Consider the following 18,896-nt stretch of genomic DNA (forward strand, 5'->3'; position numbering starts at 1 on the left):
GCAGAGGTGCAGAGATACGGTGGTACAATCTCATTGTGTGGAACGGATAAAGGGCCTGATTCACTACGGATCGCTATTGCAGCCGCGATTACGCACGGAGGTCTGCTGTGAAAATATGCTAATGAATGCAATCGCAAAGGCGTCGCACAGCCAGCATAGAGACTCCCACTACCGCTTTCTCACATCCGTAATACCTTGCAGTCCTGCGTAAACATCGGTAACACCAGCCCCTCACGCAGAATTGCAGCAGGTCTGACCTCAGACATTGCTAACCTCGTTGCAAACAGTGGCTAATTTATGCACGCCCATGTAACGGCGTTCAAACGGACAGGCAATTCTGCGTTTCTCCTACCACTCTCCCGTCACCACCCCCAAATGCTGACTACCGGTCACTCACTCTGAGGTGGGTTTCTTTCTGCGTTAGTGATCACAGAGCTACCTCAGGCACGCGCACTGCGAAGCACACACATGGAACGACCTGTGTACGCTGTTGCGATCCGTGATGATTCAGGCCCAAAGTTGGGAAATTCTGTGCGTGTATCGTGTACAATTGTGGGAGAATGTGGAAAATGTTTTGCTTCCTAATTTTTTAAATTTCACTCATCTCTAGTCAATGCCTATGAATCAAAATACCGTAGATATGGGGTCAGCGCAAACATGAGAACGTTGTCATTACAGAATACAGTGGTGACATGACCTTCCACAGCAAGAGAGCGATCCGTCTTGTCACGGCATTAGGGTGGATTGGCTGGGGAAACTGTGATGAGGATGGTTAGGGAGGTTTCATCTGCTCTGCTTTGGAGACTTTGGGGAACTTTATGTAACATTGGGAGTTCTACATGCACATAGCAGTTGGTAACACAAGATAATAGAAAATGGAGAGATCAGGGGTAGACGGGTAGCTATGGGTGTCATCAGTGTAGAACTGATACTAGAGGCCAAAATACTGATTATGTCATCAAAATAAGAGGTGAAAAAAGCAGAGGGCAGGCAATGGTGGAGGGCACAACCTCCCCTCCACTCCCACTATCAGTTCATGGATGCAGCTCTCGGCCGGAGAGGAACTCTGCATTACCCCCTTTTACTAAGTGTATATGTGTGTGTATGTATATATATATGTATATAGATAGACAGATATACTGTGTATGTGTGTGTATGTATATATATCTCAATTAATTTTAATCTAATAGTGCTTTATATAATTGGATGTCGGCACTGGGTATCGGTAGTGCCCAAATACCTTTTTGTTTCATTGGGTGTCACAGCACCGACAAGTATCCACATGCTCTAAATGCTTCAGCATTGCAATCCATTATCTGTACTTCCTTCCTAATTATAGAAACACAATCAGTATTTTGTTGTAGTAACTGTAGATGGTCTGGATCACTTATGCAGTGTTGTGCTAATTACTCTCGAGATGACCATAATAGACAATTAAGTAACTTGGTGCCGGGCCTACCAGAGTTAAAGTAGGGTCACACAGTGATTTGCTCACCGGTACACTCCAGCATTCTGAAGCAAGGATGTGCTTAGCGTAACATTAAAATGTCATTGGGAATTGCTTTTCCACTGTAAAATAAAACTTCATGCAGCTTATTTATGGCATACTTACATTTGTGTGATGAGGGAACATCAAACCTCGTTAACCAAAACATTATGGTGAGTGCAACCTCGCTTTAGAACAGCATGGTTTCCTGGTTAGACAACTGTGGCTATCTACAAAACCTGTAAGAAAACATAAACAGGATTCCCCCTATGACAGGCCATTAGTAGGGTTTGTACAATTTACATAACATGAGCTAACTCAACTCCAGAACAGAATAGTTTGGCAAAGGGCAGCTACTATCCAATGCTTGCCATAGTAATTCCAACTGCTCTGTAAGCTGATATAAGTGTCCTGTAGCAGAGGTATCCAGTCACTGTGGAACTGTAAATCCCACATGCTCCATCAGCCAAAGGCTGTAAGTGACACCCCCCAGTGTAGAAGTTTCATAGGAGGCCTATTCATCGCAATTCGCATTTTTAATGTGGATGTGATAAAAAAAAAAAAAACGTGCCTACATTTGCAAGTGAAATTTTTTTTTCTGTTATTTATTTAGCAAGAAGCTCTTGCCAGGAGATGGGCGCCCATCCCAGTGAAGACCTGAAAGCAGAGTGATATCTTACGTTGTCACTCTGCTTCCTGATTCGGGTCCTTACCAGCTAATGGGGTCTACATAACAGGAGCTGATTGGCTGGTACTTTATCTCTGTTCACTATATCTCCATCCAAGGCTTAGTAAATAGACCCCAATGTGTAATAATAACTCATATACTATTATAGGCTAATGCAGAGTTCCCCAAACTCTGAGCCCAATTCATTACGGATCGCAATATAGTGTACGCAAGCAGTTCAGTGCGATAGTATGCTAATCCGTAGCGATTGCTATGCCGCCGCAGCACTACATAATTTTGCCCACTTTACTTTACACGCACATCCGTAATGGTTAGCAAGACTGCGAAAACATCGGTACAATCGAGTACCATCGGACCCATATGCACAGTTAAGGCAGGTCAGACCTTACTCATGCATTGCTTACTTCAGCGTATGCTATGAGGCCTCAGGCTGCGTACGGTATCACAGTGGTTAATTTATACACGCCCATGCAACAGCATTCAAACGCACTGGCACGCCTGTATTTGGCCGACCACCCTCCCGTCACCACCCACAGCGATGCATGCACAGAACGCAACAATCGGCTGATTGCATGTGTATAAGCAACTTCATAGTGATGACAGCCGCTCTCCTGGGCACAGTTGGTAAGATTCCGTACGGCTCTCGTCACAGTAGAATTGTTTCGTAGTGGACATCTGGAGTTGCAGCAGCATTATGTGTGGCCCAGGCCCTCGGACAGCTAAAAACACGTTCCTCAAGAAGGGTTCTTGTCTAAAACTGGTGTTTGTGAATGCAATCTATAAGCTAATGAAGGGGTGTGAATTACGACATTAACTTGGTTTGAAATTATATAGAAGTGCTGTTCCCTAATTAAATCAATTTTAGGATCTGTTCCATTAGTAATATTTCTATTGTACATTATTATTTATTCATTGATTTAACAATTAAAATTGGCAAAAATTAGTAGTTTTCAGTTATTTGACAATAACTAACAAGAATTATTCAACCAGTGGTTGTTTGGCTGAAAATGACGTAAATGAAAGTTACATATAAAGAAGACACTATAAATAGGCCAGGAGGCATTGATTGTGGTGTAGTGTTCCTAATTGCAAGGAAATGAAAATTGCAAATGTGACATAATAGACATCACTAACATATAGTACTCTTAATTTACCACCAGATGTCGCCATTTCATTTACCAAGAAAAGCGTCCTCTGTTCAGAACTTGCTGGGAAAATCGGACCGGTCTTCTGTTTACGTTACAGGAAATGCTCCAAGGTACATGGCAGATGCACTGCTAAAGTGTGAGCTTGATGCTTTAATATTATATGTTACTGCACTATAGCAGATGAGTCACATTCAGAGGACATAAGAACAATATCACAACCTAAATGATCAGGTTCCACATGTGATCTATGGAATACATGCCTACCCTCCCGGTTTTCAGGTAACCCCCCGCACCCCCGGATGGGTAGGCATTTCTCCCGCATTCTGCCCACTTCCTAGTGAAGTGGGCAGAATTAGGAAAATTTCCGCGGCGATAGCGGGTGTCCGTGCAGTGGGCGGGGCTTAATGATGCGATTTGCTCCGCCCCTATTAAAATTTAAGCCAATTGCGGGCATTTTACCGTGAGGAAGCGGAGCTTAATGACTCAATTCGTCAGGCCCCGTCCCCGTCGCCACCCACCTGCCTCTCCTCCCAGGGCTTCTCCCGGGGAAGAGACCGCAAAGGTAGGCAACTATGATCTATGGTGATCATAGTCCAGTTTATCCATTTCTAAATTGTCATCATTAAATGTTCTTGCTTATCGTATATTAAGTGAATTACAGCAGATAGAACTAGAAATAAAACTGCCATATAATAACACTAAATGATGGCAGAGAGCGTCACTTAATCCCTATAATAAAGACTCTTGTTCTTTTTGGACACATGTGCACAGTGTCACTGGCACAGAAATACATATACAAAACAGGGTGTGCACCCTATAAGGCTCCTCCTCACTGTTTAGTTACTTATCACTTCTGACTGGGGCAGGGCACTTATAATTGGCTGCTGTCTTACGTGGTAACTGGCACAATGACACAACATCTGTCCACATAGACAATGCAATATCAGCAGGACAGGCAGGAAGAATACCCAGCTCACCCATTGTTTGTCCTACACTAAGTATAGTGTGACTAGTGTACCTAGTAAATAGTCCCTTCAATAATGTACATAGCAATTGCTGTTTTCAAATCACACTGACGCTTTTGGGAACAAACATTTTCCCTATAGATTGAAGAGAGGCGTTATAGGGATTTAGGTACAATAGCAGGACACTTTATCCCTCTAATAAGGGATATATGTGAATGACACAGATTTGGACCCAGATAAAATAATTATTTCTGTTATAGATCTCGGCACTGCACGTGTTCCCAGCCAGTCACAGCCATATGTGTAAGGCCTGAGTGGTAACCCTAGGGGGCCATAACTATGAATAGAACTGAGCAGCAGTCGCTTGTTCTAGTGTTGTCCTGTGTCCGGCGTCACTTACTGGCGATTCCTCCTCGCAGGCGCGTACTCAGTGTGGAGGACATCGGATCGCCTGGCATGGCTCGCGCAGTAGGGAAAGTAGCAGAAGTTTACCCGGACGGTACTCGCCTTTTAGAATTGAAGTGCCCAGAAAAAGGCGGCTTTGGGTTTACCATTTCATCAGGCAATGGAAGGCCAGACTCAGGTAAGTGGATAACTCTGTGATCTCCCGTTGGGATTCATGTGGACTCAGCCAGTCTGTAAGACCCCTCTGTTCCCGTGCAGGTATATACGTGCAGGAAATGAGTGATGCCAACACTGCCAAGCTTTATTCCGGCTTACTCTATGTGGGAGATGAGATCTTGGAGGTGAATGGCGCTAAGGTGGCCACGCTTGGACTAAGTCGTATGACCGAGATCATGCATCGTGAACCCAGTTTATCTTTGCGTGTGTTACACCAGAGAAGGACCAAGTGCTGAGAAGACACCTGGCTGACAGGTCCCTGAATATGGTTCGTATGGACAGAGGTTTGGTATTTCCAGTAACATAGGTCACTGAGAATACCTGGAACAATTATGGATAAGATATTACTGATCGTCAGTCGTGGACGTGTGATGTATTTTCATGATGTCTGTCTGTTTACCAAACTATTTTGCACTGTCTTTTCACATCACACTGGTGCGACACCTAGATGTCAGTCACCCTGGTACTGATCCTCATTTATACACACACAATCCTCAGACCGTTATACCGCACAGTATTATACTGGTGAAACACAAGATGAGATGGACGTGGTTCATTGTCTTGAGAAGTATTTTCCCTATTGCACAGGTTACACTCCATGTTTATTTGTGTATTTATGAATCTTCCTGTTCCTCACTGCCTATATGAGTTTAATATATTAAACATTTCTATTTACGATACGTTTGAAGCTTTAGTTTGGGCAGGGAAAGCATTCATGCCATACTATTGTTTAATTACATGAGTAAAACACACACACACACACACACACACACACACACACACACTCACTCACTCACTCACTCACTCACTCACTCACACACTCTCTCTCTCTCTCTCTCTCTCTCACTCTCACTCTCTCTCAATTCACTAGGCATTAGTGATGTCACTGAGGCATGAGGCTCAAAGTGCCTCATAAGTCCTAGGCTGCATTCTCATAAATGTAGATTTAGCCCACAAAATGAATGGCTTCATCCACTTTGTGCAGGTAACAAGGACACTTTATAAAGAGAATGTGTCACATTTGAAGTAATTGGATGATTACATGATTATACCTACCTGCATTTACAAATTCCAAAAATGGGGGAAAGGAGGCAACACAAAATAATCAGCAATGTCCAATACAAAGAAACATGAATGGATTACATTCCCTCCCTCCCTTGTTTTCATACTTAGTAGAAGCACCTGCACATGCAATGACAGCTATTTGAGTAATGCTGGGTGTACACTAGCAGATAAATTCTACCAATCCGATAAACCCTGTGGTCCGACAGAGCGATTATCGGATCGGTGTGCACCCGATTATTAGCGATTATCGGATCGGTGTGCACCCGTACACACTGAGCAATTTCTAGCTCAGTGTGCAGCACACCGGATCCCAACCTCCCGATGTGACCGTTGCAGGAGCACATGAAGCCGTTTATCAGCTAACGCTCCTGCATACACACTATACAATTATCAGACAGATCCGCCCATTAATGGCTAATCGGCAGATAATTGGATAGTGTGTACCCGGCTTAAGTCTCTATCAGCGTCACAAATCTTGATACCATTCTGCAATGTAATACCACTCCAGCTCAATCAGGTTGTGAACTTAGGGCCTGATTCAGAGCCGGACGCTCTGACCAGAGCACTCGCTCTGAATCAGGGCCGTCCTAGTTAAATTTGGAGGGGTCTTTTGGACGCTCGCATAGCTGTGGGTTACCACCCACAGCTTATGCGAGCGTCCATGATGATGGCCGCGATGGTCAAGACCATCGCGACCATCGGGCTTGCGACGAGACCCTGCGGTAGGGTCTCGCTGCCGCAAGCCCTGGAGTGATTTTGGCTCTATCAGAGCCAAAATCACTCCCACTGACATCACTAGTGATGTTAGTGGGGCCGGACCCAGACGGTAGGCATTCCCATGGGAACGCCTCCGTCTGGGCAACCACGCCCACCAAAGGGGGCGTGCTGTCACTCACCATCGACGGCACGCCCCCTTTGTAGCGAGACCCCGAGCGACGGCTTCCCCGTCGCTCGCCGGGTCTCGCGCATGCGCACGACAGAGCAGCCTCCGTCGTGCGCATGCGCATTTGGGTAACATCAACCCGCTTGCGAGCGTCCTGCGCTCGCGAGCGGGTCTGAATGAGACCCTTAGATCTTATGAAATCATAAGAGCTGTAATATTTTATTTTGCCTTTCTCCCGGAATTACTGCAATCAACTTCATGGTTTGTTTGGATATTTGTTGAAACTGTTTTGTTTTTGGCTATGTCATTTGCAATAATTGTGCCTTATGCTAGAGGGGTTGGGTACAGAAGGCCGACACTCAGGATCCCGACACAGGGATTCCGACAGGGCTAGGACACCTGTCGGTAAGTATCCTTTGCCTACTTACCCGCACCCTAAATCTAACTTCCCTCCCTAATGCCTAGCCTCACTACTTACCGCCTGGAGTGAAACTATGGCAGTTGTCATTATAGAATATTTTATGGTTTGTGTGCCCTATTCCATTAAGGATTTTGCTCAAATTGACATTTTACTGGAGTACAACATGCCGAAAGCTAAATGTGCTACTTTGGACGTCTTTACCTTGTACCTATAGCTAATACATGGTGTATTTATTTTACAGTGCAGTGATCAGTTTAGATGAAACCCTTTCAGCTCCATCAATATATGATTTACAATGTCTGTCCAAAATTTACAAAGCTAGGCACCCGCTCCATTACTAGGATCATGAGTGAGCCTCAGGGCATCCGGCTGACATAGGTACATATCAATCAAGTGTCTACCAGGATACAGTATCGACCCCTCCAGTGACACGTTGGTGACATGAGCATCGAAAGGTGCAATAAAAAGATGATATGAAAAGTTCCATGACCATCTCTGCAGATATGCCACTCATGTTTCAGCATGTAGTTACAAGCTCTAATCTAGAACTGGGTGCCCAGGGCTCTGGTTATGGGGCCAACTCTGAGTTTGAAGCAATGCAAAAAAGAGCAAGTAAAGGGCCCCATACATCTACTGGGCAATACGCCGACCCCCCAATCCGACCGGAACTGCCGATTTGCTGGTTGGAAATGCTGACCTGCGGCCACCGATGATCGTGGATCCGTCTGGGGATCTGTTAAATTCTACATGTTAAAAATCTTGATTTGCAGATCATACATATTTGGATCATGATTGGCAAATCAGTGAGATCCAACATGTTCGATTTTAATTGTAGATGTATGGGGGCCTGAACTATGCAGTTTGTTAAAACCATGCTGCTCTAAATGTGCAGTTAGATTTAGATTTGGGTGGGGTGTGTACATTGCAAGTGTAAAAATAAAGCAGTCCAGCATTTATGGGCTACATGCAACAGCAGCCAGTATTTACCCTGCATGCAAAGCAGAATACATTTATTTGCCCCCCTTGAAGTGCAACTTGTGTGTTCCAGATACAGTTATTTGCTTGTTTTGCTCCCATCTCAGAATCAGCCCCTATAAATGGTAACAAATAAATTACTATTGTTCAAAAAATAAACTAAATTACAGTATATAGTCTCATGGTTTAGAAACATAGGTCAGTCTTACAATAAGGCACAAATGTGACAGCTCTTTGGTGTCCCTATAACATACTTGCCAAGTCTCCCTGATTGTTGTTTTTTTAATATAACAGCTTCATAATAAGGGTAAGGTGCAGAGATGTATACATTCAAATTGGATCATTAGTATAATTTCCCTGCATTGGTTATAAGGCACAATGATCCCTATGGCTATATGCATTGTGTTTTCATCAACAAGTATTTAGATCTAACGGCTTTGGGGCTCATTTACATTTGGATGAAAGTACATTTTATCTCAGATGTAACAGTACATGTCCACTTTACCACCACGCTCATAGGTGGTGCTTTCACAATCTCCCTGAAATGCTTTTTCAAAAGTAGGCAAGTATGCCCTATAAAAGTTTTCAGAGTCAACTTCTATTTTGTGAGTTGAGTTTAATTTGTAAAAGTAACTGAGGGAACAATCACAAAAAAGTGCATGAAAAAAAAATTTACAGACTGATATTCATTTAATTATCAGACCGTAAGAAATCACGATCTGTCCTGAAAAATAAAACCGAATATAACATTTTCCTGGGTATAGTAACACATACGTTACCCAAACCGATGAGTGTGAAAATACAAACATTGATTTGTGCTTTTGGCATGGCCCCTGGCAGGTAAAGGGTAAATGGACGTATGATGTGCTTGCTGAGATTTATATTGGACAGTAACATCTTCTTTTCCATACAACAAAACCTGTAACCATAACTCACAAGCTGCAAGACACTACTCCTGCAAGGCCTGCCCTAGGCATTTGCCCTTATGGCCTTTTCATAAATCTCTCCCTATTTGCTTTATTTTGTTATAAGAATTAAAGAGGATGCAGTTAGAGAGATTTACTGCCTGGTGATCAGTTCAAGAACATTTATAGATAGAAAGTTAAGATTATGGAAGTTCAAATGCAGACTGTGTAAGCAGGAGACAACAACGGTCATTCATGCTAATGATCTGCCCTTTCATTTGTTGGGTTCCTGGAGAGTGCTCTGCTTACATTTGGTGGGGATGGCAGTTTTGGCCATTAAAAATGTTTCCCTCACATCCTCAGTTGGCACTAAATAATCTCCTTGCCAGGGATGCTAATTAATCTGCTGGGCAGAGCTCATTGTCATACCCTTCACTGGAAGATATCCTGGTCTGGGGTGCTAATCATTCTGCTGGGCAGAGCTCATTGTCATGCCCTTCACTGGCAATTCTCCTGGTCTGGGGTGCTAATGAACCTGCTGGGCAGAGCCCATTGTCGTGCCCTTGGTACTGTAGACCTATGAGGAGTGAGGCATGGTGGAAAGCTGTAGCGTCACAGACTATCTCTGGAGAGAAACGGTTGAGGAAATGTAACTTCTTTATTTGCATTAAGCTTCTATGACTGTGGTTAATTAAATAACCTCAACCCCTTAGTGACAGGCCCTTATTAACTAGAAAATTGAAATGGAAATGAAAGGCAGATCTGCAGAAAGACACCCCTAGGAATACTCCATACATATGTATTTGGGAATGGGTATGAAGTCCCGGCAGCTGAATAGCCGCCTATTCATATCCTGACGCCGGCAGCCCGAAGGGAAAGATCCCGACAGTGCAGGTAAGTGCACTATCCCCCCCCTCTTCCCACCCCCCCAGTGCCTAACCCTGACCTCCCCCCAGGGGTGTCTAACCCTAACCCCCCCTCAACACCCCCTAAGCCTAACCCTCCCGGGTGGGGGGTGCCTAACCTCCCCCTAAAACCTAACCTTAACCCCGCTACGCTCCCTAAACCTAACCCCTCCGGCTAACGCTAAGGGAGCCCCGGATTTATCTCATTCGGGCTGGTGTCCTTAAGCGTTTCGTTGTCGGTATTAAGATGGGCATTGAAATACTGATGCTTATCTTAAGTCCCTTGTTGGTATTGAGACCGGCGGCATCGCAGCCGCCGGTCTAACTACATCCCATGTATTTGGTGGTCCACTGAGTGTGTTCTTGAACAAAGCTGGAGTAGTATATTTAAAGCATGGTTTAACCAAAAATTATTTGATTGGTCACTCACATCATTGGCACAAGTGACTCTTCATGGAGTGTGTTCAACATATTCAGCTACTTATGTAGTAAGGAGAGTTTACATTCTCCAGAGGTATGAGAAAGAGGCTTCCAGCTCCAATGGTGGCCAATCCCAGAAGGTTTGCATCTGCCCTACTATGGTAGCCTCTACTTAGACAGCTGCTGGACTACAACCAGAAAGTGTGGAAATATTTATCAAAAACTTTTTCTTGGGCTGGCTGAGTTGTTATGGGTTGGGTACGGGATGCCGGTACTCAGGATCCCAGCGCTTAGGGTCCTGAGTGGGTGGGTCAATACTGACACCTCCCAGTAAGTATCCTAACCCTAAACCTACGCCCCCGCCCTCAGCGTAAACCTAGCCCTCCCTCCCCGCAGCCTAGCCCACCCTGCAGCCTAACCCTCCTCCTAGTGCCTAGCCCTAATACTTACCGTCGGGATGCTGGCGCCGGGATTCTGCCTGGTGTCGGGATTACATTTAGCTTACTGTTCTGGGAATATAGGGGTTTCGATCCCACCTGCACACAAGTCAGTGCAATAATGCTGTAACCAAAATGAGGGCCCTGCTTCCTTTGGTCACAGAAAAGCTTACTGAAGTCCTATTGTCCCAAAAGAGGAGCACATCCCGACAGTCCATCAATGTGACCTTTAGTAAATTGGACTTTTGTGCCATTTGTCATCAGGAAAGGCCACTTATTCTCATGGAAATGCCACAAACCTTGAAGCTACCGCACAAAGACCCTTCTACACTCTTTTCCTACGAAAATCCATTTTGAACTCTAGTTATTGCCTGATATAATAATGCTATTCTGGCTTCTACGTCCACGGACATCTTTCTCTTTACCCGATCAATTGAATCCTTTATAACCATATTTAACTCTGCAGCTAAACAAATACCTACAGAAGAGCTGAGGAGTCGGTAGTTTTGGGTATAATGTATAGCAGGGCCTAGGAGAGAAGGCTTCAGGTCTTGTTGTGCTGGGTGAAGTGTTTATTTGCCAGAATTTTCAACAGCAAATATACATCAATCAACCATAACATTAAAACCACCTGCCTAATATTGTGTAGGTTCCCCTCGTCCGCCAAAACAACTCTGACCCGTTGAGGCATGGACGCCACAAGAATGTAGTATCTAGCACCAAGACTTTAGCAGCAAATCTTTTAAGTTCTGTAAGGTGCGAGGTGGGGCCTCCTTGGCTCAGACTTATTTTTCCTGGACATCCCACAGATGCTCAATCAGATTCAGGTCTGGTGAATTTGAAGTCAACACCTTGAACTCTTTGTCATGTTCCTCAACCCATTCCTGGACAATTATTGCAGTGTGGCTGGGTGTATTATCCTGCTGAAAGAGGCCACTGCCATCAGGGAATACCATTGCCATGAAAGGGTGGACTTGGTCTGCAACAATGTTTAGGTAGGTGGCAGGTGTCAAAGTAACATCCACATGAATACCAGGTCCCAAGGTTTCCCAGCAGAACATTGCCCAGAGCATCACACTGCCTCTGCCAGCTTGCCTTCTTCCCATAGTGCATCCTAGTGCCATCTCTTTCCCAGGTAAACGACGCACACTCACCCGGCTGTCTAGTTCTGACGCTTATATGCCCATTGCAGGTGCCGCTTCAGCAGTGGACAGGGAGTCAGCATGGGCACCTTGACAGGTCTACAACTACGCAGCCTCATACACAGCAAGCTGCTATGCACTGTGTGTTCTGACTCCTTTCTAGCATAGCCAGCAATAACTTTTTCAGTAATTTTGTGCTACAGTAGCTCTTCTGTGGGATAGGACAAGACGGGCTAACCTTCAATGAGCCTTGAGCACCCACGACCCTATCACCAGTTTACTGGTTGTCCTTCCTTGGACCACTTTTGGTAGGTACCTAACCCCACAAGACCTTCTGTTTTGGAGGTGCTCTGACCCAATCATCTAGCCATCACAATTTGACCCTTGTCAAAGTCACTTAGATCCTAACACTTGCTCATTTTTCCTGCTTCCACCACATCAACTTCAAGAATTGATTATTCACTTGCTGCCTAATATATCTCACTCCAATCAAGTTATTCACTTCACCTGTCAGCTGTTTTAATGCTATGACTAAATGGTGTATAGACTTTGCAATAACTTTTATATAAATGCCTCCAACAAGAAGATAATGTCTATCACAATGTGTAACAGGTATTCTAAAAAGCAAGTAGAACAAACGCAAAACCAGATACTCCTATAATTATATATGACTAGTACAGGAATGCGGGGTCACCTCAGTCCACCCCCTGCTCTGTCCAGAACCCTTTCCCCACCCCCATGGATGATTTCATTCATTTTAATACTGGGGCATATCCAATTAGCTGCGGTAAATTACTGCGGCTAAATAGTTCGCCTGGGGCTACCCAATTAGCCCCGTAGTCGGTCTGACGACGGCACTTATGGAGGGTTTTTAATCGGGACCTGATGTGTCCTGAAAAATAATCCACGATAAGTGACGTTTTTTTCGCCCAAAAAAAGGCGAAAACACATAGGAGCCGCAATAAGCTCGCGGCCCTATGTGTTAACGGGCGAACTATCCTATTATTTTGCCCGAATTAACAGGATAGGGAGTAAAAAAATATTGTCAAAAATCGGGGATTATCATCGAAAAATCACCGTTTTTCGCCGATTGCGGGGAACAATTAGGGCCCAAACAGTGTTCGGGACTAATTGGATATGGCCCACTGTCTGAAATCGTTCGCAAAATCGTTCATCTGACAGATCTGACCGTGTGTATGCACCATAAAACCCTGCACTGTATACCAAGTGAAGATTATGGGTTTATGCTACATGAGGATCCACAATGTGCAGCTTATTTTCCCCAGTAAATAATATAATAGCAGCGGGTTCCTTTACAACTGCCAAAGGAATCTACGACCCCTTTCACACATGCATGAATGACGCAGATTTAGCCTGAATCCGTGTAGTACGTGTGAATGTGTTGCTTATTTAAAGCTATATGTACATTTTCTTGCATCTGGACTACTAAGTGCTAAAACCCTATTCTTCCAATGACGCCAGCACAGCATTTTATGTGGTAAGAATGCAGAGATGTACTAGTTACGTGTCTTTGTACACGTGTAGAACAACTCCCAATTAGCACACATTGCCGGCCAGTATACAGAACACTGGTGCTCCCGCCCTCCCCCCACCACTGAGACCTTTTACCTCCTGTCCCTGCAGGGAGTATGTGTTGCTAATGAGCCCAGGTGGCCGCAGACTACATTTCCGGGGATAGAGCACATAATGTGTCTGTGGGAGGGGGAAACAAGTGGCGCTCAGCTGTGAATGCAGACAGTGGCAGGATTGCCTCTCTGATCTTCCCCCACCATTTCCCTCCCCAGGCTCACATAGCATCACCATATTACATCCTGGGCTTTAGAAGCAATCAGTGTGTGTCACTCAGGCTGCACACTGCATATCTCTTGCCTGCATCCAGACAGCTCAGAGAAATTACAGGGACACAGCTTGTCAGCTGAGAGATGGGGCCTGAATACGGATACGCTGCTGGTACCGACTGTGGTATCTGGTACATTCATGTGATGGTCTATTTTATGTAACAGGTAATAACGGAATTAAAAGATGCATACACAGATTGTTACATCTACATTTAGCTAGCAGGGATTGCATCGCTTTGCTAGTATGAAAAGGAATGGAATATATCCTGGAAACTAGCCACAGAGAACTCCATTTCATTATTGTATTTATATTTATAGGGTGTCACACAGCACCATGCAGAGGGCAAAGCAATAAGACAATACAAGGTAAAACAGTACAGTACAAATAGCACTACAGATCTCAGCACAGTCACTGAAGCAGTGTGTGCAACTGAAATGTACAGCGTCAGCTGACCCTTGTAGCTGTCAGTGTGGGTGCAAATGATGGGTCTAAGTCACCTGAGAATAACAAAAAAAGATGATTGGAGTCCAGGGGCTGAGAGCCCAAGGAGGATGTGTAGCAGGTGTGCAAGAGAAGTAGGTGATGAGAACAGGAGGAAGGAGGGCCGTGCTCATGGAGCTTACAGTCTAAAGCAGGGGTAGCCAACCCTGGTCCGCAAGAGCTACCAACGGGTGCATGTTTTGCAGGTCTCCCCCACAGAATCGCAAGTGATATAATTAGCGCCACCTGTGGATCTTTTCAAATGTGTTAGTTAGTAATGAATACACCTGTGCACCTGCTAGGTGGTCTGGAAAATGTGAACTGGTGGTAGCTCACGAGGACCGAGGTTGGCTACCCCTGGTCTAAAGGGAAGGGGGAGACAAATGGAAGACCTAAGTGAGCCAATGTAAGGGGGGCTAAGGGCAGAAGCAGGGGTGAGAGAATTGGAGAGTGCAACGGGGTGAGGTAGACTACGTGGTGATCTGGTTTAATGGTGGACGGATATGCTTTTATGAACAGGTGAGTTTTCAGCGTCCGCTTGAAGCAATGAATGCTGAGGGATAGCGCCATGCTGGGTATACATAGCTATGAGCCAAAACATTATGATCACTCCCATATGAAGCGAATGACATAGACCAGTGGTTCGCAAACTCTGTACCCAATAACAGTTCAGGTTTTAAAGGATATCCATGCCTAATCACATGTGCCTTAATTAGTACATCAGTTAGTTTGATTATACCATCTGTGCATAAGTATATTCCATTGCGCTGTACAACTGGCATCATTGCACAGTGGTGGGCATGGTCTGAAGCACATTGTGTCATTATGACTCCGCTCCCTGCAATGATGCATTGAGCAGCAAGCGATGGAACGATGATGGTATAAATTGGGTCATCAGGACCCCCTGCACTTGCCCCTTGGTCCTCTCCGTTGAGATCTACCGAAGGGAAGTTAAAAAAAAAAAAAAAAAAGTCTGGGTCAGCCATGTAACTGCACTCACACCATACAAAGGAAGCCACTGCAAGTCTTTTCTTATTATAAAACAGGTCTCTGTTAGTGTTGGTGCCATGAACAAAGACAAGTTTGTAGGTCAGCTACAGTGGCAATACCTCAGCGGCATAATACATTTATTTAGATAAAAAGTCACTGTTTAAATCTAACAATACTTACGGCAGCTTATTGTGAATGGCATAATTGCGGTCTGCTTGTAAGGGGTGGATCCAAAGCAGCGTACTACTCCCAGACCTGGAATCGGTGAACATGTGGAGCCGAGGTTTACATCGCCGTTATATATATATATATATCTATAGCATTTATTTATTTCTATACAGAGAACTAGTGCATCCCTTCATTGTAATGTATTGGTCGTAGACTAACTTCCACGAACTATTTAGGTGCACCTGTCATCTAGGCACCTTGTATACATTATTATATGGGGTAAATAAATAATGAATACTGAAAAAATGTAAAAATGATATTTCACATGGGAGGCATGAGGTACAATATGCCTCAGTGATATCACTACTTCTTAGTAAAATGATCAGCTGGACTGCTTAACCCCACAAAGTGGCTGCTTTAATAGTCTAGAAGTACCCGTTAAGGACCATTGTCCAAATAATAACCTAAATCACACAATTTGAAATGAAAACCTTCTATGATACATTCTGCATTTTGCTATATTACATCTACTGAAACGCATCGTTGCCCAGTCAGTCAGAGCAGGCACTGCTCAAACCTTAATATGGGGCTTTTCATGTTATGCTGGTCAGGAATACGGGATAATAAACACTCAGTGAACCTTTAGATTAGACGGTGCCAGTGTTGCTATAATGTAAAGATGCTTTGTTGGGAAGCGATGAAGTCAGCATGCTGATTATAGCTGTGAATGAAGTTGCTGGACTCATGACAGAAAAGGTGTTTGTGCATCAAGGCTGCAAAATTGTACTGATAATGGATTCAGGAATTCGCAAAGGTCTACAGTGAACTGATGGATTTAGCAATAGTCTGAAGGTCTGTAGAAATGATTAATACAGCAATGCTTCAGTGATCTACAGCGGGGAAACAATGAATCTCTGCAATGCCAAACTACAGACATGGCTGATTTGCAGTCATTCCTAGGTGAAACCCCCCCACATGATCTTTTGAAGGGAATGATAAAAGAGAATATAAAACAGAAGTTCCCTATGGCATGTAAAGAGCCTGGATTTTATGGATGTTCACATTATCTCAGTGATTTTTAAGTTGGGCACCTGGGAAGAAATATATATATTCATTCATTCTGCCTTTTGCATTATGATTAAGAGGTTTTGATACACAGGAGAAAAAACAAACAAACAGTACAGTGCACATGCTAAGTGAGCACTGTGTATAACGGTGTATTTTTTAATTTGCTTTGCTTTTATATATTCAGCAGTAGCCAATCCTGTTTTATTATTAAATGTTCTTCCTATTAATTTGAATAGGAGTAAAAATGAACAACAGAAGGACAGCAAGGATATAAAGGAGAATTACTTGCGTCTCCAGGCCCTTTATCCTGCTTCTTTATTTCTTTCCTTGGATTCAGATTAGAAAGAACACCAAATATATCACATCAGCTGCACTGCAGGGGTGGTCTGTGTGATAGAAAAGGAGAGGTCTCTGTGCTGCAGAAGCCATCTAAGCAAGGGAGTTCAGGAAAGTGCAGGACATGACAAGGTGGATCTCTGTAAGGTAACCCTGGCAGGAAGGGCTTTCTGTGAAGTGCTGGATGCTGTTCCACTTCCTCAAGATTGGGTTAGGGGTGCTCTGGAGGTTCTAGATACATCACAGAGAAGCCACAAGCAACTGATGAAAACAGCATCTCTAAATCAAATTAAAGCATTGGTTCTAATAGAATGCCTATAGCTTGAGTCCTATCTCTCCAAACACTCCTTTTCTGTCTTCACCGACCCCTCTGCCTGTAGGCATCCCCAAACTGTCTGTTCTCTGCCCCCTTCTCTTCTCCCTCTATACCACCTCCCTTGGGAATCTCATCAGTTCCCTCTACCTTCAATATCATCTACTATACTAATGACAGTCAAATCCCTCCATCCTCTTTCCCATCTCCAACTTCCTGTCATCACCTCCTGGATGTCCCAGCGCTTCCTGAAATTTAACATCGCCAAGACCAAACATTATTTTTCTCCCTTCCATGGTGGCTCCAACTCTCCCCTCTCTAATAACATCACTATTCACTTCAGCGACGCCTCCCCCCTCAAGTTTGCTGCTTCAGTGTCAACTGTGCTCTGTCTCTCACACCTTACATTCAGGCCATTTCTTTATGTTGCTGCTTCCACCTCCAGAACATTGCCAGAATGTGGCCTCCCTGATGCCACCATGACCCTCACTCACGTTCTCATCAGGTTATACTACTGCAACCTCCTCTCTGGGCACCCTCTCTCTTGCCTCTGCCCTCTTCAGTGTATTTTAACGCTGCTACTCGTCTCATTTTCCTTTCATCCCATATGGCATCTTCCTCCCCTCTGCAACTTGCCTCACTGATTCCCCCATCTCGCTCAGAATCCAGTTCAAACAAGTCTTTATCCCTCCCGTGGACAGGTATGTCCTGCAGTGGGAAGGTTTGGAAGTACAGTATCACTTGTTATTAGGTGTTTGAAGGAGAGTGGAGGTGGCCATTGGACAGCCTAGCATTTTACAAGCACGTTTATGGGGCATAGCCACTCCTACGTTGTGACTCCCTCTGTTCCAATCCCTGGATGTGAAATGCTGAGAGGTATGCAAGTATATGGACATCAAATTCTCTAGCAAATGGCTAGCTGGACCTCCAAACTGCTGCCTAATACATGGCCATCCACTGTGCTTGCTTAATAATTGTATAAGAGTGCTGCCAGAAGCTGCTGCTAGAGATCACTGATCTAACAGCATCAGTCAGGAAACTGTTACCTATTACCAGTTGTGAGCTGTAAAAGCTGTAAGTTGTTAAGGGCAACTGCTGGAAATCCTCTTGCAAGTGGAAGTATGGGGCCCAAGAGACGGGAGGTAGAAGGTTACCAAGGTTTGTATCACAAGTGCATCTTCCACCTAGCCTATAACCGCCTGTAGGTGTAGGCTCTCTACCATCACTGACTAGTGATCAGCTGATGAAACTGGGAGCCATTCTGTGTAGTTCCTGCCCCCCCCTCCCAATCACACAATACAAGTAAACTCTATGTGCATCTATATTTATAATAAGAAGGACTTTATTATTGGTATAAATCCTTTTATAAATGTCACCATTACTATTGAAGTTACAGCAAAACGGTGTATCTGACATTACTCAGCATCCAGACCCTAGAAAGCCAGCCAGCCAACAACATGATATGTAGCAGGCTTGTCACAGAGCCATCACTTCTCCGGTGGCCGCTGTTAGCTCCACAACAGATGGACAGCGTATCTTCTCCCTCAGTAGGTCTATACCTGGAAATACTCATTAAAGTTTTTGATTCCTTATATTCATTCACTTTCATTGCGGATTTCC

At 44.4% G+C, this 18,896-nt stretch overlaps 1 protein-coding gene across 1 annotated transcript in view; it reads left to right on the forward strand.

The window, feature by feature from the left end:
• Positions 1-5,588, forward strand: part of KIAA1614 (KIAA1614 ortholog) — a 31,889-nt gene extending 26,301 nt beyond the window's left edge. Inside the window, exons 8-10 of the mRNA XM_088447137.1 lie at positions 3,335-3,432; positions 4,707-4,870; positions 4,951-5,588. Coding sequence (XP_088303263.1) covers positions 3,335-3,432; positions 4,707-4,870; positions 4,951-5,144 — 456 coding nt within the window. The 3' untranslated portion in view covers positions 5,145-5,588. The remainder of the gene's footprint in view (positions 1-3,334; positions 3,433-4,706; positions 4,871-4,950) is intronic.
• Positions 5,589-18,896: the final 13,308 nt, after the last annotated feature.

The sequence above is a fragment of the Taudactylus pleione genome, unplaced genomic scaffold, assembly GCF_031769625.1.
Source record: "Taudactylus pleione unplaced genomic scaffold, aTauple2 ptg000421l, whole genome shotgun sequence".
NCBI lineage: Eukaryota > Metazoa > Chordata > Amphibia > Anura > Myobatrachidae > Taudactylus > Taudactylus pleione.